The sequence below is a fragment of the Apodemus sylvaticus genome, chromosome 3 (assembly GCF_947179515.1).
Source record: "Apodemus sylvaticus chromosome 3, mApoSyl1.1, whole genome shotgun sequence".
Lineage (NCBI taxonomy): Eukaryota > Metazoa > Chordata > Mammalia > Rodentia > Muridae > Apodemus > Apodemus sylvaticus.
The window spans coordinates 169,577,774-169,603,713 of record NC_067474.1 but is presented as its reverse complement, the minus strand read 5'-3'; the positions used below and the strand labels follow the sequence as shown (position 1 = coordinate 169,603,713).

The following is a 25,940-nucleotide window of genomic DNA, read 5'->3' as shown; positions in this document are numbered from 1 at the left end:
AGGGGGAGGGATGTCCGAACTAAATCCCTAGCCTCAGGCCCTTGAGTCAAAGCGGAGAAACAAGGGATATATATCCCTAGCCTCTAAGTTCCAAGGTGAGATACGGGATCCCCCACCCTAGGAGCTAGGGGCCAGCTGAGCCCCGGATGAGCCTACACCTTGTAAGGGGTAGAGCCTTCTGGGAGCCCTCAGCATTGAAGGGCAGCCTAGCCCAGGAACTGCCTTCCCCAAGGGGGGCAGCCCAGGGCAGGCTCATGCCTCACCAAACTTCTCAGTGAGCGTGTGTTCTCCCCGCAACTCTGCCGCTGCCTCCTCCTCAGCTCCATAGTCATCTTGGAAGAGTTGTGGCAGCTCATCCCTTAGCACCGCAATGTGGGGCAGGGGCCGCACGAAGGGCAGCTGGCCGTCCAGGTCCACCACGGACTCTTCTAGGGCTGAGGAAGGACACACAGGCCTCTCAGCCTTTGCCGCCCCCTGACTCAGCAACAGCACCGCCTTAGGTCTCAGCTCTTCCCTCACCTTGCTATAGAGAAACAGGATGCCCAACACTGTGCCCTAGCCTATCAATCACTTACCCGACCAGCCTGCCGGCCCCACCCCTACAGCAGGAGACAGGACCACGTGGGGTCCAGAAGATGGTAAGCCGGTGAGATTGCCAGACAATGTGGACTACTGGGAACAGACACCCAGAGTGTAGGGGAACCTAAGGGGAGGCTCACGCGTGCAGCCCCTGCGGTCCTCATCCAACCGGTAACCAGCCTCACAAAAGCACTGGAAGGAGCCGGGCAGGTTAGAACAGTGGTGTTCGCAGCCGCTGTGACCAGAGGCACACTCGTCAACATCTGCAGACAAACAGGGCTGTTGGGGCTGTGCTCCAAGGCCCCGGAAACCTGCCCTGGCTGAACCCAAATGATGAAGTCTAGTGTCCATCCCTCTAAACAGCTGGTAACACTTCTGCCACCCTGCCCCGCCCCACCCCAGGCACAGTGACTGCGTTAGAAGTCTTTCCCCTCAAGACTGAAGAGAGAGTGGGCATCTGCCAGGACAGTCATTTAAGGAAAAGGCAGGAGCATGTCCCAACTCTGTGAGGGAAGCCAGTGCCTGCAGGCTGGAGGGAGGGAGGGAGGGAGGGAAAATGGTATGTGTGATTTAAAGCACATGATTGTATACAAGTGTATGCTCCTGGCTCTAAGTGAGACCGGCCAGCTATCTGTACTGCTTGTGTGTAGCAGGTCAGATCATAAGCAAGTTGACGTGTGGTTGGGACGGGTGTGACTGAGCATACAGCAGGTACTTAATCAATGTCCCCACCCCCCCACCCCCCGCAGAGCAGGAAGCAGGTGGATCCCATATCCACCTCAGGAGGGCCAAGGCTGACCCCTAACCACCCCGCTGCTACCGCGCAGCACGCGCTCACCCTCACAGCCACAGCCGTCTGTATTGAGCCGGTAGCCAGCGAAGCAACTGCACTCGTACCCACCAGGGGTGTTGGCACACACCTGCTGGCAGCACGGAGAGTTGGCACAGTCGTCGATGTCTGTGGGACACACACAGGAGCCTATTGGCACCACGGATACGCGTATGCCCTCCCATGATCTCACAGCGACAACTCAGGCACACTCTGTGTGCATGTCTGTACACAATCCTCCCTGACTGCGTGTGAGCCTGTACACAGTCACCTGCACGCTACATACAATCATGCATACAGCCGCAGAACCACAGACACCTGGAAGAAATAGTTCCATGGATACTTCTCCCCTCCCCTCCCCCCCACGACAACCCAAGCACTCAGAATCTTTCTGGGTTGTGACGCTGACTCTTGTCAGCTCTCCTGAAGCTCCTGCTGAGCCCAGGCAGTCAAGAGCAGCAGCAGCAGCAGCAGCGAGAGAAAGAGACAGAGAGATGGAGAGAGACAGAGAGACAGAGAGAGACAGAGACAGAGAAACAGAGACAAGAGACATAGACAAGAGACAGAGACAGAGAGACAGATATTGCAAGATATTTCCTATCCATTCACATTGAGGCAGTGAGAGGCCAGTGACTGGAAGGAAGAGAGGAGGAGGAGGAGGAGCTAAGGGGAGAGAGAGGTTTGGTGGATGACACAGGAGCAGAGCAGGGAGGAGACACAGATATCTAAATGGCTTCAGACGTATTTCTGGTGTTTTGGAGAGGTTAGAAATATTGAGATAGACTTTATCATTGTAAACTGGCATTATGTAATTGGGAGTTTTCTATACATAAATATATTTGGTTAACTATACAAGGTTGAGAGTCATGCTTTACCAGATACTTGGAAGGAGTGGGTGATGGGCAGAAGCGTGGGACTCCCACTGTTTACAGAGTCTATGGCAGAGAAGAAACACAGCTGGGATGCTGTGAGAGCTCGCTGAGAGAGATTGGTTCGGCGGCAACAGTGAGAGCTGCCCTGGGCGAGACCACCGGGACTAGGTGAAGAGGCTTGGCAGGGTGGTACCCTTTCTTAACTGTTTACCCCAACAGAGAGAGAGAGAGAGAGAGAGAGAGAGAGAGAGAGAGAGAGAGAGAGAGAGAGAGAGAGAGAAACTTCCAGGTCATGGCACCAAACAAGTCCAAGACTTGCTGTAGCAGACAGTCCTGGGGACAGAGGGGCAGGGCAGCCTGGAAGGAACCGGCTCGCACCGATGCAGGTCTTCTGGTCTTCATCCAACTCGTAGCCATGAGGGCAGGTGCACAGGGGCCCTGTGCTGGTGTGACTACAGCCATGTGAGCAGCCGCCATTTCCAGCCTCGCAGCTGTTGACAATCTCCATCTCGATCCCTGTGAGGACATCCCAGCTGGGATGAGGGGCTGGCGCCCCCTCAGCAGCCCCTGGGGACCCATACCTGGGGCTGCCCAACTGAAACCGACTTTAGGGTCTTGGGGAGCCACATTAGCGCCCCAGGCACCCCCAGTCAACTGCTGGCTGCTAACTCACGGTAACATTGCCGGCCGTCGGCACCCAGCTCATAGCCTGCGTGGCACACACACTTAAAGGACCCCTGAGTGTTGAGGCAGCCATGAGCACACCGGGCCAGCCCCACGGCACATTCATCCACATCTGCAAGGGAGAGACAGGGAAGGGGAGTTAGGGGCTCCCAACAGTGGGGAAAGTGGTAACGGCTGATATCCCAGGGCACATTAACAGCTTCCTGGCTTAGACAGCATAGTGTAGGCCATGCTGTCCCAATACCTGACAGACAGGGAACGGAGGGGACTCAAGTTGTGTTTCACATGGAGCCCAGAGAGGGTCTTTTCTGTTTGTTTTTTAAATGTATATGAGTACACTGTCATTGTCTTCAGACACACCAGAAGAGGGCATTAGATCCCATTACCATGTGGTTCCTGGGAATTGAACTCAGGACCTCTGGAAGAACAGTCAGTGCTCTTAACCACTGAGCCATCTCTCCAGCCCAAGGGAATCTTTTCTGTTGCACCAGTAATAACTTCCTAGTGTAGATAGGAGATGGGTGTGTGACTATCCACTTTCCCTACCCTTTGGGCACCTGGGATTCGGGCATGACACTTAGGAGGTGGCCCCAGGAGCACCGTGGTCACCCTGAAGTCACTGGGGCAAAGAGCAGACTCCCTAAGACTGCTCATGCCAGACCCACTATCTACAGAGAGGTCGGGACAGCACACAGCCACAGATCCGGTTAGGTGCGCAGTCTGCCCGGCCGTATGACAGCATCCAGCAAGATAAAGGAATGGATCCTATAGTGCCCAGCTACAGTGAATGGTGCATTTAACACCGCCTGCCCCAGAAAGACCAGCACTGACTCACTGGGACATTTTCTGGCGTGCACAGGTGGCCCTTTCCCTCCCTCTTGATTACTTCTGGGCCCTAAGGACTAGGTGTTAGTCAGACAAAAGGGAGTGTGTTTACAGCAGAAACCCGAGTTCCCTCCCTTCTCCCGTGGAAACATGGCCGGGTTATAGACAGCTCCTTAAGGTGCCTCCCACCCACCGTCAGTCTAGGTCACCCAAAGGCCCATCCACCGGGTGCCTCAGAGACGGGGCTAGACAGAGCATCCTACCTTCACAGGCTTTGCGGTCTGCGGCAAGCTGGTAACCCGGGTGGCAGCCACAGTGGGCGAGGCCTCCAAGTGCCTGGCATAGATGCATACAGCCGCCATTGCTGTCTGCACACGGGCTTCTCCCTGGATACCAGAGCCGGAGGGACGAGGCAGAGAAAGAGGTGGGGGAGGGGACTCTGTCAGGACTCAGGTTCCCCTTCAGTGCAGGAATTGCTCTCTGCTCCAGCCTGCGCCATGGTCCCCCAACTGTAGGCAGCTCTGAGTCCCCCCCCGTAAGTCTCCATAGCTGCCGGGCGGTGGTGGCGCATGCCTTTCATCCCAGCACTTGGGAGGCAGAGGCAGGTGGATTTCTGAGTTTGAGGCTAGCCTGGTCTACAGGGTGAGTTCCAGGACAGCCAGGGCTATCTATACAGAAAAACCCTATCATAAAAAACAAACAAAAAAGTCTCCATAGCCAAGGTCAGGGCTCCTGAGGCTCTGCCAAAACAAAGTCAGCACCCACCCAAACCCACGACTTTCAAGTGTCATGGCTCCCAAAGAATGTGCGCCTTGTTAGGAAGCAAGGCCTAGCCAGAAGGTGGCCTTCCGGCAAGGAGGTGGCCAGCCCAGGTCAGCTCTGACTGTGAGCCTGACCTGCTCTTCCCAGATCTCTCGCTTTGAGATAGGGCGTTGAAAAGGACACTGGGGCTGGGCAGTGGTGGCACACGCCTTTAATCCCAGCACTTGTGAGGCAGAGGCAGGTGGATTTCTGAGTTTGAAGACAGCCTGGTCTAAAGAGTGGGTTCCAGGACAGCCAGATAGCTATATAGAGAAACCTGGTCTCAGAGAGGGATTGGGGGGGGGGGGAAGGGAGGGAGAGACAGACAGACAGACAGACAGACACTGGGGCTAGGAGCCCCAAACTCTGTGATCCCTAGTCCTCTTACCTGAGGACCCCATGTGATCAGCCAGCCCTACGACCCCACAAGGCCCGTATCCCTCTCAATCCTGTGACTCCCTCAGACCTGTGAAACTCTCACCTTTACAGCTCCCAGACCCACGGCTCCAGCTCTGCCATTCCCTCCATCCTGTAACCTTAGCAGTCCTGTGAGCCCCTGAAATCCTAACAGCCCAGCTCTGTAAACTATTCAGCCCTGTGTTCCCCTAATTCTGTGATCTGCCAGTCCCAAGACCCCCACATGGCTAGCCTTGGCCCCCTCATATTGACACTCACTTCCTGCTCTGTTGGGGAGTCTCAGTACCTTCTCTGTCCCACGTCCACATCTGGGGAGGGGACTCTGGTCCTGCCCCGCCCCCCCCACTCCTTTAGCAAAATCTTTCTCCTATGCAAGCAGCCCAAAATCCCAGAGCACGCCAGCCTAGCTGGCCCCTCCACCCAAACCCCAGACTGATAGGGAAGCAGAGTGCTGTCTGCATCCTGAACTTCCTGCTCGGAGGACCTGCAATCCCGTAGCTCTCACCATGCCGGCAGCTCAGGCCCCCAGCAGCCCACACCCCACTCCTACCACTGTCAGCTTCTTCCCTGGATCCTGGGCCCCCTCGTTCTCCCAGCTCCACAATACTTACGGACACAGCGCCTGCCATCGTCCTGCAGCTGGTACTGGGGCCGGCACTGGCAGCGGTGCTGTGTCACGGTGAGCTGTACACACTGATGCTGGCAGCCGCCATTTCCCAGAGTGCAGGAGCTGATGGCTGAGGACATGAAGAGCTTTGATCAGGCCAAGGGCGCCGATCACCATTCCCAGGGCAGCAGGACCGATGATGATGGATTCCCACATGAACCCTCACCAGCCTCCCCCTTGTTCTCAGGTCCCAGCAAGCCTGACTTTACTTCCTTAGTCACCTATAGGGTCCACAGTACAGTGTCTGTCTGTCTGTCTGTCTGTCTCTCTCTCTCTCTGAATCCTCTAAACCCAGCCCACTTGGGGACTGGAAACAAGGCAGATCATCATACCTTGATGGAGGCCTAGCATCCCCCAGCACAAAGCATGGAACACCAGAAGGCTGTTGAGAAGGAGCTGGCTCACTCTCTGACAGCAGCCTAGGAGGTGTGGTAAGATCTGCCCTACTATGTTTCCTCAGGCCAGGACAAAAGGGCAGGTGTGGAGCATCTACAAATGGGTGCCACCTTGCCTCACAGGCCAAGCAGGCCACACCTCACACCCAACCAGAGTGTCCAGACTTCCCAGCACCCATAGGTCCTCAGTGAGACCATGTACCAGAGGGCAGCACCCTGACCCTCCTGATGGGACTTCTGCTAAGGGGCATGGGAAGAAGGGACGGGCTGGCCCGGTAGGTGCTAGTGCACTCTATGGTGAGGTTATTTATAACCTCAGCTAGCCTGTGGAGAAGGAGAAGATGCTCTGCCTGGCAAGGCATGGAGGATAGACATCGAGTTTCCACCAGCCGTGACAGCCAGCTTCTGGTATGGATTTGGTTACAATGGAGTCTCTGGCAATGGCCTTGTGGTTAAAGGAAGTTAGCCCTAAGCTCTGGAGGGAAGCCGCAAGAATGCAGCCCCTGGTCTGGGAGGTAAGGCTGTCTGCCTGCGGGCCTGAGCCCAGGGCTGTGTCAGCAAACCTGAGACTCATCACAAAAGCTCTTTGGGCAGCAATGCTCAGCCCTAAGATGCTGCCCGGGATGTGGTAACACTGTCAACTGTAAGCAGTACGGTCCCTGGTTTAACATAGAGATATGGTTAACGGATGCCAAGGAACTGGAGCCTGGCGCATGAACCAGATGCTGACAGCTGCATGGGCCTCAGTGAGATGCCTCGGGGATCTGAGACGGACGGGCTTCCTTCAAAGCAAGCTTGCTCAAAGGCCACACTGCTCACACAGCAGTTCTCTCCTCACATGAAGCACAGCTGGAGGAACACATGGGGGCCCCTTCTCTGGGGGCAAAGCCAGCCACAGGGAAGCAATGCCTGATCTCCTGGCCACCCGGGGCCTGATGTAAGCAACAAGGAAGAAGCCGCAGCAATCCCCACAGATCTGAGGCAAGCCTGCCAACCTGAGCCTTTCACCAAACTGGGCGTCTGCCATGCTGACCCCAGGCCTGGCTGACCTCACCTGAGTCAGCTGTTCAGTCACCAGCCCTCCCTCCTGAGGCGTCCGGGCACCCGTGCATGTGGCCTTAGCCGGCCCCACATTCCTGGGGGCTCTGTTTACTCGGGCTCACCACACCAACTGTGTCCCTACTCGGGACACGTAATAGGAACCAGAAGCCCATTCTGGCAGGGCCCGAGCAGGCACAGGGGCCGTGATGTCTCAGCATCTCAGCAGGAAGCACCGTCCATCAGGAGGGAAAGGTACTTTGTCTCCAAAGCAGCCGAATGAGCCCACCACGGCTGGCATTAAAGACTTGGAATTCCAGTGCCGCTTCACACCCGCAGGGCCATCCCAGGCCTTTACTCCACAGGACTGCAGTCCGCCCAGATGCTCCCAAGCTGTGCACACCAGGCTGGGCCAGCAGCACCCAGCACATCCCTGTGGATTCCGAGAAAGCTGAGCCAGGCAGATTTTTGTCCTCTCCGCGCCGGGCTTCACAGCTCCAGGAATGGCCAGGGTCTGTGTCTCCAGGCTCCTCAAGTTACTGAGGCACAGCTGTAGGACACACACTCAGGACCTCGGCCAAGACCAAGGCCAGAGGCTCACATTTGGTTGTGGTGCTAGAAATCAGACCCAAGGTTGGACTTAAGCAAAGCTGAGTGACCTTTGGAGCAGAGAGAGGTCAGGGACTGAGTGGCCTTTGGAGCAGAGAGAGGTCAGGGACTGAGTGACCTTTGGAGCAGAGGTCAGGGACTGAGTGACCTTTGGAGCAGAGGTCAGGGACTGGCCTCCCTGCAGGGAGGATGGACACATGCTCAAAAACCAAATGCCTCAGCCAGAGTTGGTAAGACATTAAAAACCACAGTATAGGATAGACACAGGAGGGTTGAGAACCCCAGGTCATCCTAGGCAACAGGGTTGGATAGATCTGGTTCTACAACATGCCCGGTCCCCTACCCCCATCCCAGTGCACTAGACAGAGGTCTGTGATCTGTGCATAAGTGTGCAAGACACAATGGTCCTGCCCATAGTCCCATCCCCCACTATCCAAGGCCTTACTTTGGCCTCTGCCCACATCCAGATCAGACACAAATGACTATAGTTGGGTGACATTCTATATTAGCATCTTAATGTCTGTGCGTTCATGCACCACCTCTGCCCCCAACCCCATACCGGCATTGGCCCTGCCCCACACCGCCCAGCTTAGGCCCCGTCCAATCCCACCCCCTCCCCTTCACAACCCCACCCCTGTTCCTCCCTTCCCACCCCCTCCCCTTCACAACCCCGCCCCTGTTTCTCCCCCTCAAGTCCCGTGCTGAAGCCCTCTGATTTGATGATGTTCAGAGGCTGGGTCTTATGGCTTAATTAAGGTTGAACGTGGTCCCACAGATGGGGCTCTGACCACACCAGGGACCAGACGGGCTGGCACCTTGCTTTCGGACTTGCAACTATGAGAGAAATAAAGCCCTGCAGCTTAAGTTCATGTGGTGTTTTGTCCAGGCTGCCTCCACTGGCCTGCTGGAATTCCAGTACAGCTGGGCTGCAAGTCCACCCACAGCCAGCAGAAGGCGCACTACTCAGGGCAAGGTGTGACGTGCAGAACTCTGAGGAAGGAACAGGTTTTGTGGAGGAAGAACCTGGACCTCACAGAAAACACCTTTCCAATAGGACAGAGAGCTGATTGTGGCAACATGTTTAACATTCTTGGATGTATGGCGCCCCAACAAAGGGCACTTGCCCAGTCTCAGGAGGCAGCACCTGTACTCCAGACTCAACCTTGGGTCTCAGAGCCTTGCATCAGGAACACTCGAGGGTCATGCAGTTGGCTGCACGTGGCGTGGGAAGACCAGACATCCACACGGGGTCTGTGCGTGGCTGTAGGCTGCAGTCTCCAGACCACCAGCTCACTGTTTTGCATGGACTATACAAGAACTAGGTCTGCCTCCAGCCAGGCAGGCCACGCTCATCGGCTACTTTATTGCAGCCTCCAGATCATCCTAGAGGCTGGGGCTGGCTCAATGGTGTGGCCATTGGGTTCTGAGAGCTATGCTTCGTTGGTGACCAGAGCAGTCTATCCTTCTAGGAAGCCCTGGGCAATTTTCTACTTCAAAGCCTTAGCTCCCGGATGCACCTCTTCAGGGAAACACACTGGCCCAGTGAAAGGCCTCACAAGAGATTCTCAGTTTCCTTCCCCCAAAGCCTTTACCAAAATACCCAGTGGGTTACGTAGATGGCAGATTCCTTAGGCAGGACCACTCCATCACAAAAGCAGTTTTTTGCTTTGTTGACATTGCAGCTGACCCAAGGGCAGAGGAATGGGTTCCTCCCATAATTCCCCTACCCCCTTCAAGCCAGCACCACCCTTACCCTCGTAGTGAGCCATCTTCTTGCATGCCCACTGTGGTGGCCTAACCTCCCCTGCTGGGTTCCACACTCAGTTCAGGGTTTGTGCTGGGTTGGGAAGAGACCCCCACCATGGGCTACTCAGCCTCAGTACTCCTGTTCCATCTCAGCCTGTCCCTCTAGGCCAAGTGGAAGCAGTCCCTGCCCTGTGAAGAGCCAGGGTAGGATCATGAGGCAGGAAGAGACTGAGCACAGTAGCTGCTGCCTCTCTTCCCACCTCCCTCAGGCCAGGCCTCCTCCTCAGGCTTCTCAGGGCTGGGAAGCTGACCTCTTGTACAACTGTAACCCTGCCAGGTTTTGGAAAGACTGGAAAACATGGGCAGAGCTGCATCTGCAGCTCTGTGGGGATGGGTTTTGCAGAAGAACCTGGCAATCTGCACGTTTGAGCTGCCTGTGGCTTTGGCTCCAGAACAAGCACACTGCCAGCAGCAGTCTCGGGGCCCAAGCAGCTTTCCTTGAGGATTCTCCACCAGGAAGGAGCCTTGGGGACAGACTGCAGCCTGTAAAGGCCTTTACTGCCCCAAGGCCTGGGGAGTGAAGGCTCTGTGTGTCACAGGTAGACACAGGTAGCAACAGGCCCAGGGCATGACTGGGCAGTTTTCCTTCAATCATGTGGGTCTGACACAGGACCACCACGGTATGTGTTAGCAGCAGAGCCCTCCCCAACGGTGTCCATCCTGAGTCAACAGGTGTTACATAAAGAGAAGAGAGGCCCCCTTGGCCATGGGGCTAAGCCAGCGACAGCCATGGTCCCTTAGACTGTCTCCATTTGTCCTACCACCCAGAGAATACAAGGAAGCATCCACATACAAGACCAGTGCCTAGGTCATACTGAAATCCACAAGACAAGCACATGCCACTTGGACGAGCACCTCAGCCACACGGAGGAGCACCTCAGCCACACAGAGGAGCAGGGCTCCCCCTGTGCTCTTATGACACCCTGAGGCTGTTCCCCTCCTGAGCTCTGCAAAATGTCACGGGGAAAGCAGGAACACTCCCGGACCATCAGCCAAACCACCACCCTGGGCAGGCCCTACTTTCCATGCCTGGGGAAAGAAGGAATTGGCTCTTGCTCAAGCACAGAAAAAGCTAGAGCAGCCTCAGGCCTGGCTGTCCCCCCATCCCCACCTCAGAAATGAGAGGGAGGACAGAGCACCCAGGAGAGTGCATCCCAGATCATGGGTGGAGCCTTTCTGTTCCCATTGGAGTGGGAGCCAGGACAGGGGACAATGTTCTTGCTATAGTAGGATGGTAGCAAAGTCCTTAAAATTCTCATTTTTAAGAGCAGGGGAGGGCTCGGCAGTTAAAAGCACTGGCTGATCTTGCAGAGACCTGGGTTTGGTTCCCAGCATCCACATGGCAGCTCACAAACATCTGTAACGCTAGGTCTAGGGGTTCCAGTCCACTCTTCTGGCCTCAAGGGGGGCACCAGGCACATGCATAGTGTGTGCACATGCATACAAACATTCATATACATAAAATAAAATTTAAAGAGAGAACAGAAATGGGAATCTTTCTGCCTTTTATTTCTATGCTTAGAGTATCTGGTGCAGGGTGTGGTGACTCAGGCCTGAGATCCTGACACTTGAGAGGTGGAGGCTGGAGGAACAGACATTCAATGCCAGCTCCAGCTACAAAGTAAGTCCAGGCCTGCCTCAGTCTGGTGACATCTTAGGAGAGAAGGAAAGGAGGGGAGGGAGGGAGGGAAGGAGGGAGGAAGGAAAGAAAAGGAAAGGAGAGGGGAAGGAAAGAAGGGAGGGGGAGGGAGGGGGAAGGAGGGAGGGAGAGAGGAAGGGAAGGAAGAAGGAAGGAAGGGAGAGAGGAGAGAGGGTGGGTGGATGAAAGGAAGGAAGTGTGGGAGGAAGGAAGGAAAGAAAGAAAAAGAAAGAAAGAAAGAAAGAAAGAAAGAAAGAAAGAAAGAAAGAAAGAAAGAAAGAAAGAAAGAAAGAGAGGAAGGGAGAGAAGAGAGAAGAGGGGGTGGGTGGATGAAAGGAAGGAAGGAAAGGAAAAGGAAAGGAGAGAGGAAGGAAAGAAGAGAGGGAAGGTGGATAGATGGAAGGAAGGAAAGGAAAGGAAAGGAAAGGAAAGGAAAGGAAGAAGGGAAGAAGAAAGAAAGAGTCACTGCCAGAACTTACCCGTTTCCTATCCTTGTCTACCTGGCTTTGGCGGTAAGTTCATGGGACGACCTGCTTGGGGTCTTCCATAAGGCCCAAGACAAATACACCACCCTGGCTCCTTGAGGCAACCTGCTCGGCCACCTCCAACCCAAGCCAGCATCCCAGGGCAGCCACAGCCCAGGCAGTTCCCTCACCAACTGGAAGGGCCTCAAGATAGGGGTTGAGGGACATCCCAGGAGGGCCTACTATGATTGCTCAGGCCCCCACAGGGAAGGAAGGACCTGGTGGATCCAAGTTGACTCATCCAGGCTCAGCACAGAAGCTCCCTAGCCACTCTAGACACACACATCTAGACACACACATTCTAGACACACACACTAAATCCATCACCCACAGCCAGATGGAACACAGAGAGGTGACTGAGGATGGAGGATGAGTAGGTACCATAGCCTCAGGGAACACTGGGAAGTGTGTCTGTCACAGGCTCAGTGTGGGGACAGGGATGATGCTCAGGGGTGCCCAGAATACCACCAGACACTGACAGGGAGAGCAAGGTGGCCCTAAGGCAGAGGTCATGGGAGAAGGAAAGCCACTGTGCTTGGAGAAGCCAATGTGGAGAGTCTGCACTAGCATCTCTTAATGGAGACATAGGCCGTTATCCTGCTGCCCCCAGACACAGTAAACCAGGAGAGCATGATCTTAGGAAGCATCAGCATCAAAAATCCCTTGCTGAAAGTCACAGTTTAAAGAGAGAGAGAGAGAGAGAGAGAGAGAGAGAGAGAGAGAGAGAGAGAGATGAGATGAGATAGGGCTGGAGAGATGGCTCAGTGGTCAAGAGCACCGACTGCTCTTCCAGAGGTCCCGAGTTCAATCCCCAGCAAACACATGGTGGCTCTCAACCATCTGTAATAGGGTCTGATGCCCTCTTCTGGCATGTCTGAAGAAAGCAATGGTGTACTCATATACATAAAATAAATCTGAGAGAGAGAGAGAGAGAGAGAGAGAGAGAGAGAGAGAGAGAGATCCTCTGAGGTGCCAAATCTAACTGATATCCATGAATTCAGATAAGCTCTCCGGTAGGCGGGGTCAGTAAGCAGGCAGGGGTATGTGGAAAACTGTGCAAGCCCTGAAAACCCATCCACTTAAGCAATGTTGGGGGACAGCCACGGGAGCAGTGAAACCCATCAATAATAAACACAGGCCGTGAACCCATCCTTCTAGGGCCCCAAGGGTGCAGAATCCAGCAAGCATGTCTGTCTCCAGCACAGCAACGGGTGGTGTGGCACAGGACCCAGGCAGGGTAAACGGAATCCCTCCCTCCTGGGCTTCCTGAGGCCGGCAGCTCAGTGCCTCCGAGCAGTCCCAGCGGTCCCTCTGGGTCTAGGAAGCATCCCTCCTCTTTGTTACCCATGCATGTCATCTTGGCGCTCGATCCTCTCAAGGCTTCTCAGTGATGGTCACAAGTCCTGGAGCCAGCAGGAGGGCTCACCCTTCACACCGATCTCCAAGGACCCCTTTCTTTAAGGAGAACCCTGCCTGGCAAGGGTGCCCAAGACTAAAGAGCCCAAGCCACAGGCTCCCAGAAGGAGCAGCAGGCGGGCACTGGGCTCCACTATCATGGTTACCCCACCCGAAACACATGTGCTTCTCACTCGGGCAACGGCCTCGCTCCTGGAGCAGAGAGGACAGGGGCTGGGACATGTGTGTATGGGGTGCCACCCCCAGGGCTGGCACATGGCTATCCATATGGCTGCCAAGACCAGGCTGTTCAGAACTGGCCTAAGTTGTCTGGGTCTCCAAAACAGAAAGTAGGGGTGCCTTCCCCCAGAACAATGTAGAAACAGGGGTGGATCCGCCGTGTCTTACTCTGGGTGCCCGTGCCCAGGCCCAGAGTATACTATAAAGATTCCTTTGTCTAACTTGGGTGTTTCTTTAGTTCTAAGCTATCAGGAGCTCTGGGTCCTTGAGAGCCCACTAAGCCCTTCCCTTACCGCAGAGCCTGTACATAGAGTCAGGGACCAGAGGCCAACTCTCTGTGAAGGGGCAAACAGAATTCACATGCTCACACTCTTGGGCTTCCAGAGAATTCCTGCTCTGCAGACCAAAAAATGTTTTCTGTTGACATGGCCAAGTCTCAGCCTTCCGCCCTACCACCCAAGAGCAACCCAAGGAGTCTCCCCCCCTCCATGTCTTGGTGGCAGCCCAGCTAGGCCCGGGGCCCCACAGATTGACCAACCCCTGTAGATACTCCCAACCTCTCACCAAGACTCTGCCTGGTTGCAGAGCGTGCACAGCTTGGGGACACAGGACCTGGGGACTGCAGCAAGGGGTGCAGTTAGGACCCCAGACAGCCACGTCCCATAGGAAGGAGCTACCAGGTGCACAGCCCAGTGCCAGCCCGCTCCAGGCCCCTTCTGCAGACATGAGTACATTCTGGAGAGTGTTTCACCAGAGGCTCAGAGCCCCAGGTGGGAGACACTTACCCAGGCAGGTCCTGCCATCTGTGTGGAGACGGAAACCGGGTTTGCATTCACAGAGGTAAGAGCCAGGGGTGTTCACACATCTGTGTTGACAACCGCCATTGTGGGTTCGGCATTCATCCACATCTAGACAGACAGAGTGATGTTACCATAGGCCAGGCACAACAGATGACGGCACATGAACTCAAGACCTTCTCAGACCTTATCTATTTCCCTTGAGACCCCAGACATAGTCATATCTTCCATGGCTGGCATGCCCTGATAGGAAGAGCTACCAGGGGAAAATTCAGCAAGGGGCATTGAATTCTTTGTACCAGGTGCACACAACCCCCAGGGCCAGCCCAGGGAGGAGCTACAGGATCAAACATGGACTCAAGGCATAGACAGTCCCTCTGTCTGTCCAGGAAGCAGCCTCTTTCTGTTTCCCAATGCTTCCTGGGACCTGTCTGTGGGGAGTGCAGCCCCTCACTCCGTGGTGCCCCTTCCAGGAGGATTTTCTGCAATTCCTATGGTGGCCGGGTATCTCTGGTCAAACATGGGGATGTGGTGAAGACTGGTTGGGTAGCAAAGGGCTCACCGGGAGCCACATGAGGGGGTCCTACTCTGTGTACCTGTCACAAGAGGCAGGAAACAAGGGCACGAGCCCCGATCCAGTTTCATAAGGCAACAGTCACACAAGCCCTCAGCGGATGTGAGAGCAAAGGCCTGACATATTTGAGGAGACAGAAGAGTATGATGGGGGTTTCAGACCCCACACTAGAGGAGTCGGGGTAACAACATCCGTCCGAGGGGGTCCAGAGAGGACTGGCTCCTGAGCTCAAATCCCTGGCAGGTTCCAGAAGCACACACGGCTCAGCAGAGGTAATGCCACATACTGTAAAACCCAAGACAGGCTGAGCATTCTTGGGGATCACTCCTGCGCCCCAGCACTGAGGATGGGGTGACCAGGTTTGGGAGCAATGACTGAGCCATCCTCAGTACCCTAGCAAGGGATTCTAGATCCTCCCAGTCCAGTGCAAGGAAAGTGGCCAGTCTGCATGCCCAGAAGCCCTGCTGACCACAAAGAACGTAGCCTGTGAAGGGCCCCCGGGCACAAGGCAGGTGTTTCTCAGCAGGACCCCCTGCTAGCCCTCCGTACCCAGGCATGCCAGCTACACTCTCCCTGATCGCTCACACATGCTAGCTCTCCACAGTCCTTCGAGACAGAGTCAGTCACCAGCCCCGCTCTGTGTGCAGCCAACTCCCCACAAGGGTGCTTGGTCACTCCCATTACGCGTCGGCCGTGCAAGGAAAGGGCCTTTATCGCTGTCCCCTGAGTGACTCTTAGGAGGGGCTGGCATACTGACTCCAGCTTCACTCCCTTCCTAAAGGTGCTTCCTGGACACGGAGGGTATACTTCTGTGAGAGTGGCGGTTTTTAACAGCGTAGACTTGAGCTCTGCAGCACCACCACGGCTCTCAGCACCTCCAACGTCGCCATCCTCTGAAGCCAGCGTCCAGACACAGCAGGCACATTCTAGGATGATGGGTTTGTCCCTGACACAGCCCTGAAGCCCTAACAGACAGGCATCTTCTGAACTGAGACAAACCCTTTTACAGAGAGAACTGGCACTCTGAAAGCAGGGCAGGACCCTGCGACCTAAGTCCTGCACACTTCAAAACAGGCCACATGGCGGCAGTACAGAGCTGTACTCAGCGCAAGGGACCCCTGAGGTTCTTGCTGAGCCTACAACTGGAGCTTTGGCCATGACCTGAGGAGCCACAGGCTCAGCAGTCCTCAAAGTTAGCATAGGAGGCTAAATGATGTCCCAAAGGATGTCCCCACCTAGAACGCTTTGCAGCAAAATAAAAACTGCAGACAGGACCGAGCAAAGGTCCTTGACTCAAGAGAGTGTTCTGTATTATCTAGAGGGTCAGAGAATGCAAGCTGGAGTGGTGGTTAGGTCTACCACCTCGTCACTTAGGGGGCTGAGACAGGAACATCACGAGTTCCAGGACAGCCTGTGCTACACAGTAACACCCTGTCTCAAAAGTTAAGGACAATAATAATTGGCAAGATGGTCAGAGTAGGAGGAGCCATCAGGATGGAGCAGGGGTTGGAGACTAGAAGACACGTATGGCTGGCATTGAGGATGGAGGACTGACTGTGAGCCTAGGATATGCTTGACCTCTGCACACTGGAGATGGCAGAGGTTAGCCCAAGTTTGCTCTTTGCTTACAAGTCAGTTCTAGCCTCTTAGGACTCCCATTTCCAGAGCCAGGAGGTAGTCTCGTTGTTGTTGTCGTCGTTGTTGTCGTCATCATCATCATTGTTGGAAATAGGGTCTCATATAGCCAAGGCTAGCCTAAAACTCACTATGTAGCCAAGGATAGCCCTGAACTTCTAATCCCCTGCCTCCTCCTGAGTGCTGAGATTACAGACATATGCCACTACATCTAGTTTTTAATGTAGTGCTGGGAATGGAAAGCAAGCCTTTGTGTGTGTCAGGCAAGCATTCTCCCAACTGAGTTACACCCCCAGCCTGGGTCTGCATTGTTGTAAGGCACCATACAGAGCCTGAACTACCGGTGGTCATGAAAAAAAAAATACAGTACAGACAGCACTGTTGTTTGATTCAGGTCTCAGGAGCTCTGTTCTGTGAGACCACAGTTCCTAGCCTGACTGCCTGACTGAGTAGTACCTGCTGGAGGTCACCTGCATGGCCAGGCTCACTGGAGATTTCTGTCCCCTGGCATATGTTTTAAATTCCCTGGAATTTCCTATCCCACGGGCTCCAGGACTGTGCAGACTTCCCACACGTAGATAATGCAGCTGTGGTCACACTGACCGTGCAGTGGGAGCATGCTGAGATGCCCAGACAGCAGAGTCTGCTAAGAGCAGAAATAGCTGGCCTGCCACTGTAGCAGGGACACCCTCCTGCTGACCCCAGTGAGAGGGAGCCTGGGCATAGCACAGCCCAACAGCAGACCTGGGAGTCAGGATGGAACCTGCTTGTTCAAGGGGCTTCTGGGAGCAGGCAAACCCACCGCCTACTGAATTCCCAGGAGTACCAGAGAAGGGCCATCCAGCTGGGGGAGCAAGAAAGGTCATTTTAAGTATTTCTGTTGCCAGCGACTGGGGATTTGGCAGCCTCAGGACAGGATAAGCGGCACATGCTGTGCCACCCTGGGCCAGTTCCCTCGGGAGCTGGGAAAGCCTGTAAGTACCTGCTTAGCTGAGGCTGAGCCTGGTGGTGCTGCCGGGAGGAACTAAGAACGCCATCAGGACAGGCAGGGGCACCAATCTGTGTCCAACCGACCAGTTCCTGGCCCAGCAGCATGCACAGTCAGAGCTAGCCAGCCACCAAATGCTGCCTCCCTCCGGAAACCACCTCGGAGCTTTCTCAAGCTTCACCATGGCTTCCAGAAAACACAAGGACCTCCAGGACCTGGTCAGCAAGCCCACTCTGTCGGGTGCCAAGTGAGAGCTTTCTGTTGACACAAAGAGACACCAGGCTCTCACTCTTGTAAGTCATACTCCACAAGCCTTCCTCCTATTGCTGCCCCTGCGAAAGCCTCAGACCACAGACGGGGCTCCAAGCTCTCCAAAGCCTGGACATGCCCAACTGACACCTCCCGATGCCACACAGGCTCCCAAGTGTCACGTACAAGGCAGTGGCATACCAGCCTAGCCTGGGAAGAGCCACCGGGCAAGAGATCTGCTTGGAGCTGGAGGCTATCGGACCCTCGGGTCAGGTGACACAGAGGAGGCAGGTGGCATCTGACTTTTCCCAGGTGGGACTTGCACAGGGACATCTCCCAAGAGTCCCAGACAACCCTTGTCTCCCCCTGGGCTACAAGTGACTAGTCACCCAAGAGCTCAACACACCACAGCCCCAAGTCACATTCCTAAGGGTACCAGCTCTGAGCTCTGTGCAGCCACGTGGAGGGAGGCTGGCTCAGACACATCAAAAGCCCAGATTTCAGGGTGAAGTAGAATAAATGGATTCTCACCCCAGTGGCTACTGGAGTCTTAAGCCCAGAGCCTCTAAGCAGCCCCGCTGGCTGGAACCGAGAGGCTTATGTGGCAAAATGACATCATCTACCACACTCAGACAGACACCCCCAAAAGTCCAGCTTCTAGAGGCATGGTCCCTTAGCTCCTCTCTCCAGCCTGCCTTCTCACCTGACTCCAGAGTGGCTGCTGATACACAGAAATGGACACCAGAAGCTTAGAGCAAGAAGCAGGAATGTGAGCCCCCTCCAGTCAAGCGACCCCTCCGCTCCTTGCTCAAGACACATCTGGACCCTGACTCAGCAGCAGTGACCACTTGCCGGGCCTTTCTGGTCCTGCTCTCTCCAACCCGGTGCTCACAGCACTGACAGCACTGGCAGCTCACCCAGGGAACCTGGATTTGATCCCCAGCACCCACATGGGGCTCACAACTATCTGTAACTCAGGCTGTAGGGGATCTGACACCCTCTTCTGGCTCCTGAGGCCATTGCATAAGCAAAGTACACATGCACTCATGCATGCATGCAGACAAAACAAGCACATCATAGACATCAAGTACAAATAAATAAATTTGAGAGGTTGGAGAAGGAGAGAAAGCAAAGGAATCATGCTAGGGAGGGACATCATTATCCCACCCACCCCTGCTCCTGGGGTGCCCACCTGGCCTCTGGTCACTGGTGCTCACGGGGTAGCCGGTCTGGCTCAGGTGGCATGGGTAGCAGTTCCTCCACAGATAGCGGTAGTGAGTGCTGGTGACACCCACCAGGCTGCCCAGAAGCCCAAGGCACCATAGCATTGCCAGCCCGCTCCAGCCCCAGGACATGCTGGGTCTGTGAAGCAGAGGGCAGTCTGAGCTCAGGGATCCTGTTCAGGGCTCCGGCTCCAGGCTCCAGTGCACTTCCAGCTCAGACACAGACAGTCGGACACACTCCAGCTCTGAGGCACTGAGGCTGTGTGCCTGCAGGCAGGCAGCAGCTCCGGGTCTGGCATGTCCCGCCCCGTTTGCCTTTATGGTCTCAGCTTTCCCTCCTCCCCTTACAGGTAAAGGCCAAATCCTCAAACTCCAGAGGGAGCCGCCCCTGCTCCCAGTCCCGCCCCAACCCCCCCAGGGGGCCATACTGGTCCCGCTGCCCCGCCAGCCCGCCCCATGAATTCCTACTGGCGCACTCACAATCAAATCATGATCCACTCAAAACCGCAGGCACATACACCCACATCCACAGACACATGTGTATACACAGCCCACAGCCCCCCTTCACCCCCTATACAAACGCATACAGAAGACATACATGGAGGTGCAGCTTCAGAGATGCACACACAAATGTGCACGGACACACAGTCACGGTGTCCTGGCCAACACAAGAAGAGAAACCAAAGTAGAGAATGAAGCCATCCTGGCAAGGCTGGGAGGCCCTGCTGAGGAGGCTTGGTGGGGAGTGAGAGGAGGCGGGGCAGTGAGAGGCCACAGTACAAAGCCGGAATCCTAGGCACGGAGATGCTATCACCATCCCCCTCGCTTCTAAGCCCAGTGTCCCAGGCTCTTCTATCCTCCACTGGACTCTATGAGGAGAGCCTGGAAAGAGTCCCGGCTTCCCTCAGCACCAAGAGAGAGCTAGAGAACAGTGTAGACAAGCTTGGGGGGAAGGGGGAATTGGGGGGGAAGGCACCGGCCCTTTGCACAGGTGAGGATCCACAGAAGTGACCTCCTCTAATTCCAAGGAGCCATGCACTCAGACCCTTAATCAAGGGCTCTGTAGCTCACCTTGCATGACAGCCAGGACTGGGATTCCAGCTTGAGCCTGTACTTTTTCAGATATATCCTCTCACTCACTGATTCCCTCCCTTTTCCCAGACCCTGCCTAAAGAGATGTGCCCAGCAAGCTGAACCTTGGATAAGATAGGGTGCTTGGTCACCATGGAACCCCTGTAGGGAAGGTACTCCAGCTCTAAGCTGAGTCCCTGAACCATGGAGGAAGGACAGGACACCTGTCCATGCATGTTCCCAAGCCCTTCCAGGAAGCTCCTGACAGCAGCCCACATAGGAGGCAGCAGTGACATCCTAAGAGCGTAATCAGCTCTGCTGGAATCTACCAGTGTCTCCTTGAGAACACTACAGATAGTGAGCATGAGGCTAGGTTAGCCACAGCTGCCAAGAAGGAAGAGGGTTCATGCTCCCTGGGTCCCCAGACTGTGGGTTAGAAAGGGGCATGACCTCAGACCCACTGGCCACAGAAGGCAGAGAGAAGGTCCTGCTGGCCAGCCATCTGGAGCCTCTGGGAGAGGCAGCCTTGCAAGCCCACAATATCCCTCCTGCCCTGTCCTGTCTGGAATCTGGGGCCCAGCCTACCATATCACCAACCTGCCGGGGCATGACAGCATAGACATGCCTGTCTGGGATCTGCTGGTCTGCGGGGTAAGCCCCCCTCTCCTGCCTTCCCTGAGTGGCACACCTCAGAGACTCCAAGCCCTAGCCTTGGGATGCTTCCAGAAACCTCCCCAATAGGCATGGTGTGGGCAGGGCTTGGATGGCAGGCAACTCTCCTAGTATGGCCCTGCTTGCTACTGTTCAACATGTACCCCATTTGCCAATGGGGACGTGAGGGTTCCAACCTGTATTCTGGATCCCTCTGGCTTCTGGAAGTTAGGGCTCTAGCTGAATCAGAGCAGCACGGGATGAGGTATCCATCTCACACAGAGAAACAGGACTCTCCAAGCCAAGTCACTTCAACAATAAGTGTCAAGTGTCAAGGCTGTTTGTTTGGTTTGGTTTTTTTTTTTTATGTGAACACATGTGTGCAAGTACATGATTACACACATGTGTGTATGTACATTTAAAACAAGTTACAGTTTATCTGGGAAAAAGAACTTCAATTGAAAAATGCCTCCATCAGATTGGTCTGTAGGAAAGTCTTTAATTAGGCATTTTATTGATTAATGGCTTATGTGGGAGGGCTCAGCCCAGCATGGGTGGTGCTACTCCTGGGCAGGTGGTCCTGGGCAGGATAAAAAAGCAAACACAGCAAGCTAGCAAGGCTCTGTTGTGTAGCAGTTTCCTCAAGATTGAAACAATCTATCCTGCAGAGAAGCTCCTTAAGGATAGAAAGTAACAACTCAAAAGAGCTTCCGGAAGTCCCTGAAACTGATAAGATTTACTATGCCCCTCCTACCAAAGGATAAACAAGACTGCTGAGAGTCACTCTCGGACAAGCTGCCTGGAAGGGTAGCTTAGGCCAACTGGAAAGGTACTACTGGCAAAGCACATTCTCCAACTGGTTGTGCCACTTGCGGGCTGTGTAGTGTGCTCCAAGTTCCCAGCTTTTGTGAATAGGCACCCATGCTGGGGTGGGCTTTTGTGATGCAGTTGTCTTTGAGTCATTTTCTGCTCTTGTAAGTAATCCCTCACCCATATTCCTGTCAGTAGCCCCAATAAAACTTATCAGTTTACAGAGTAGGACCTTGACAGCAACCACACTTTAGTATGTCGTGAGCTCCCCTATCTGGGGTGAGTAGACACTGTGGAGGCTGCAACCCCTCAGGAAGTCTGTCACACAGCAGCAGCCCTCCTCCACAACCTCTGCTTCAGCTCCTGCCTCCAGATTCTCTGCCCTGAGATCCTGCTCAGACTTCCTTTGGTCATGGAATGTCCTGAGAGTTGTAAGCTGAAGTATAAACCCTTTCCTCCCCAACGAAGAGCTGTTCCCCTGTAAGTCTCAAACATGTGAATACTTAGTCCTCAGCTGGTGTGGTATGGAGAGGATTGGGAGGTATGGCCCTGCTGGAAACTGTATCCCTGTGGGTGAGATTAGGGGTTTTTAAACTTTGCCACCTCAAGTTAGTATTCTTGGCTTCCTGTCGAAGATCAGTTGTGAGCTCTCAACTGCTTCTACAGCACCACGCCTAGTTGTCTTTCCCATGCCCCGAACCTGCCAAGTCACCTCAGTTTCCTCCTCTATAATATGGAGTGACCGTGGCAGCACCTCCCTCCTGTGGGTGAAGTGTGGAGGTCAGGCTTGGACCCTTTAATAATGCCAAACCCTAAGGCTGAACATTAAGTCATAACAGTGTACAGAGCTGGTCCCTGAAGGATCTGTCCTTCCCCCATCAGACCTGAAGATGTCATGGGATCCAGCCAGACAGGCCCTGAAATGACTCCAGACCTGGCCCTATCCATCAGTAGCCCCGTGCTCACTGACCACCAGTGGCCTCTCATCCATACCCCCTCAGCTACTGACTTCAGCTATTACTCTAGTCCAAATGGGGCCATTCATTCCCATGTCCTGCATCTGTAATAGCCTGGCCCAAATCGCAGCCTAGGGACTTGCAAAGCCATCCTACTGTCCCCACCATCTCCCTCCGTGTCATTAAACATATCCAGACACAGGACTTTGGGGTCTGGATGCTGTTTGGGAAATGCCTTCCCAATGCAAACCCGCTGTGGCTCTGACTGTGGAATGTCTGTGTCAGCAGCAGGGGCCACTCCCACCTCCAGCCCAGCTCCTCCCCAAGCCAGCAGCCACCACTGCTTCCTTCAGAGCTAGGAGACTCTAGGCAATGGGGCAGAACTGGCATTTCCCAGGGCTACCAATACCTAAGAAAGTAGACCCTAATGTGGGTCTGTCTCCCAGCAACATCCTTGGATACCCTCGCCACTGATCTTTCCCTGCAGCATTTTACCCGGGTCCATCTCAGATATCAAATATCTAAGTGCATGTTACTGAATCCCACCCCCCCCAAGGCTGAGCACAGAGCAGTACTGGGTGAACTGCACAGAAGCATGACAGCTGAAGGTGCAGGAATCTATTTAACACCTCCTCCAGGATCCTAGGAACTCAGAAATGATTCCAAGTGACAAGTCTACCTCCCTCTACCACGCCCGTCCAGGATCAGCTCTGGGTGGAACTGCTTGTGTAGACCTGGTGAAGGACCAAGCAGTAACTGAGTCTGCAGCAGTCAGGGAAGGGTATAAAATATAAGGGGAAGCAGAAACCTTTAGAGTCAGTCCTAAATCTAATATCCAAAGCTACCCCATGATGGCTGAGGTACTTGGATGGGTAGGTATGGTGTTCATAAGTATCTTCCTGTGCCTACTGTGCTGGGCCAGTCCAGGCCTGCGCCCAAGTGGACCTTAAGAGAGTTGAAGGGAAGGTCTTCCAGGCCCAGCAAAGGTGTAGACAGCCCGTGCAGACAGAGCAGGGTGGGCTGCCCACCAGCCTAGGATAGCCCACACTAACTGCATCTCTGGCTACAAGGAGAAGGACCAGGAAGAGGCTAGGGACAGTTACCTTTGTCGGTTTGACTCAACCCAGAATTATCTGAGGAGAGTCTTCATGAAGGACCGTCAGAATTGACTGGCCTATGGGTGTGTCTGTGAAGGGCTTTCTTAATTGAATTAATCCCAGAAGGAAGACTCAGCCTGGTGTGGGAGGCACCATTTCCTATACGGTGAGGCCTGGATGACACGAATGGGGACACTGAGCTGAACGTGGTTGCAAGCACTATTTCTGTCCACTACTGTGGATGTGCTGGAACTGGCTACCTCATAGCCCCTGCGACTAGGACTTCCCTCAGTGATGGCCTGCAATCTGGAATTGTCTCTAAAACAAACTCTTTTCCCCCTAATCTACTTTTTATCGGGGTATTTCATCAGAGCAGCAATGAAACCAGAACAGGGCTGGAACCTGCATGGGACTGAGGACCCGAGCAACTCTAAGCCAAAGAACCCCCTCTTACCCCTGAACCCCCTCCTAGACTGGACATGCACCTGCTGGCTGCTTCTGACCCTTCACCTCCAGAGGAGGTCAGTCTGCAGGCTGCGGCCAAATATAGCTCAACCCACTTGCCTACAGAGCCCAGACTCCGAGACATTCCTCCCAACCCCTCTCCTACTGTGTTGTGTGGAGGTCATTTCTGGAGCAAGAGTGTGCCAAGGCCCCCGCCCAGCCTCAGAGCACACGGAGTCTGGCTGAGCCTTCTGGAATCATTCTGAGTGAGTTTTCTGGTAAATCCATTACCAGTCCCTGCTCCTCACCCAAGCCAAGGAAGAAAAATGAATCCAGCTGCCTTTCCTGCTGCAGCCATTCCTGGCAGGGCCAGGTGGAAATAAGGGGGGGCCCTACCCTTGCAAATGGAGGGCCCCCTGGGAGAGCAGTCCTGACCCATGGCCTCCTCTAGAGGCCATACATCCCAAGGAACACCGAACCTACAAGAAGCACCTGAGACCCCAAAGCCATAATAATGCCAGGAGGTGCTTCGGGGGCCAGACAAGAGCCACACAGGGACCGCAGCAGATGAAGTATATCCATTGTATGCGACCACATTCTCAGTGGCCTGTTTTTGGGTCTCTCTCTCCCTGTGGTTGTGTGGGACCCAGAACATCCTGACAGGTACACTACCAAAGACACATCCCACCCTAGGGGAGGCCAGTCATCTCCCTGGGCCGCAGGGAAAGCAGGGGCCACAAGACAAATCCATGGACACCAGAGTCTTGCATTGCACTCAGATAAGGGAACAAACTGGCTCTAGTGACGAGGGACACTTCCTGGGGAGGGAGGCCTGACGTGACCTTTGGAGAAGATACTTTTCAGGACCACAAAACTAGCTTGTCAGAGAATGTGAGCAGGTTAAGTGGAGGTTGCTAGGCAATGAGGAAGAAGGACCCTGGATACCAGGCAGCCCAGGCAGGATACCTCGACAATAACTGGGTCCCAGGGTAGAAGGGACAGGCTGACTGTGGCTTGGGATCAGAAACCTGTCATTGGAACCATGTCTTCCTGTCATCTTCAAGGCCCAGAAGCCCCCTGGTCATTTCTCTCGCCACCTTCTGGATGCTAGGGCAAAGGTGGCAGCTGACTCCTGCTGGGCACCTGCAGGAGGCCCCAAGTACGGCTGCCTCACAATACCCACGGGAATCTACTTGGCCATTCATTCTTGTTCTGCCCAAGGCCACTGGCATATATGCTGCCTAGACTCTAAGAACAGTCTACATCTATGTAAAACTCACAGCAGTGACCTCTGACTCAACAGGGTTTCCACTACTCAAATCCCTACGGCCTCCGGAAGGTGGTGCATGGGTCTCCTCATAGCAGCTGATCACAGGCCTCCCCACAACCGACTCTATCCAGATCTGTAAAGGAGTCTAGGGTCTGACATCTGAAGGTTTGATGGCGGCATTAAGAACCCAACTACACAGAAGAGTCTGAAGTTGGGGTAGTGAAACGGGGGGGGGGGGAGGGATGGGGAGCTGGGCTTAAGACTCACTTCCCAGGACGCCTTTAAGGAAGAGACAGAGTGGAGTAGGGAAAGTATCTCATGGGGCCCTGGGCGGCAGGTGCAGCCTTCATTCAAACCAATGGACTAAGAAAAACAGCAGCTCGAAGCAAGGCTGCACAGGGACAAGGTGGGAGGGCAGAGGCTGCGAGACAACTAGAGGTTGGTCCAGTGTGGAAACAAAGACAAAATAGAGATAAAAGTAGAGAAGAGAAGAGATACTACTGAGGCTAAATATAGGTTCCCCCTGCCCTCGCACCCACACTTGCCCCTACTCCTATACTGCCTTTCTTCATTCCCCTCCCCACCCCACCCCACTCCCCTACCCCCGCCCACATTCCCATACCACTGCCCCAAACCCGCCCCTCCCCACTCCCATACCGCCCGCCCTGACCCACCCCGCCCATGCCCCACCCTACTACTATACCGCCTGCCCCACCCCCACTCATGCCCGCTCCCACTCCTATACCGCCCACCTCCCCAACCCCGCCCTACTCCTATACCACCCGCCCATAACCATGCCCACACCCCCGCCCCTACTCCTATACTGCCCTGCCCCTGCTCCCTCCCCTCCCCCAG

The 25,940-nt window shown here is 54.7% G+C and overlaps 1 protein-coding gene across 1 annotated transcript in view; it reads right to left on the bottom strand.

Annotated features, from left to right (window-relative positions):
* The window catches only part of Megf6 (multiple EGF like domains 6), a 104,547-nt gene that overhangs the window by 19,257 nt on the left and 59,350 nt on the right, over window positions 1–25,940 (bottom strand). Inside the window, exons 5-12 of the mRNA XM_052178322.1 lie at window positions 14,106–14,228; window positions 5,619–5,744; window positions 4,053–4,175; window positions 2,954–3,076; window positions 2,659–2,796; window positions 1,418–1,537; window positions 720–842; window positions 264–434 (exon numbers count right to left, since the gene is read on the bottom strand). Coding sequence (XP_052034282.1) covers window positions 264–434; window positions 720–842; window positions 1,418–1,537; window positions 2,659–2,796; window positions 2,954–3,076; window positions 4,053–4,175; window positions 5,619–5,744; window positions 14,106–14,228 — 1,047 coding nt within the window. The remainder of the gene's footprint in view (window positions 1–263; window positions 435–719; window positions 843–1,417; window positions 1,538–2,658; window positions 2,797–2,953; window positions 3,077–4,052; window positions 4,176–5,618; window positions 5,745–14,105; window positions 14,229–25,940) is intronic.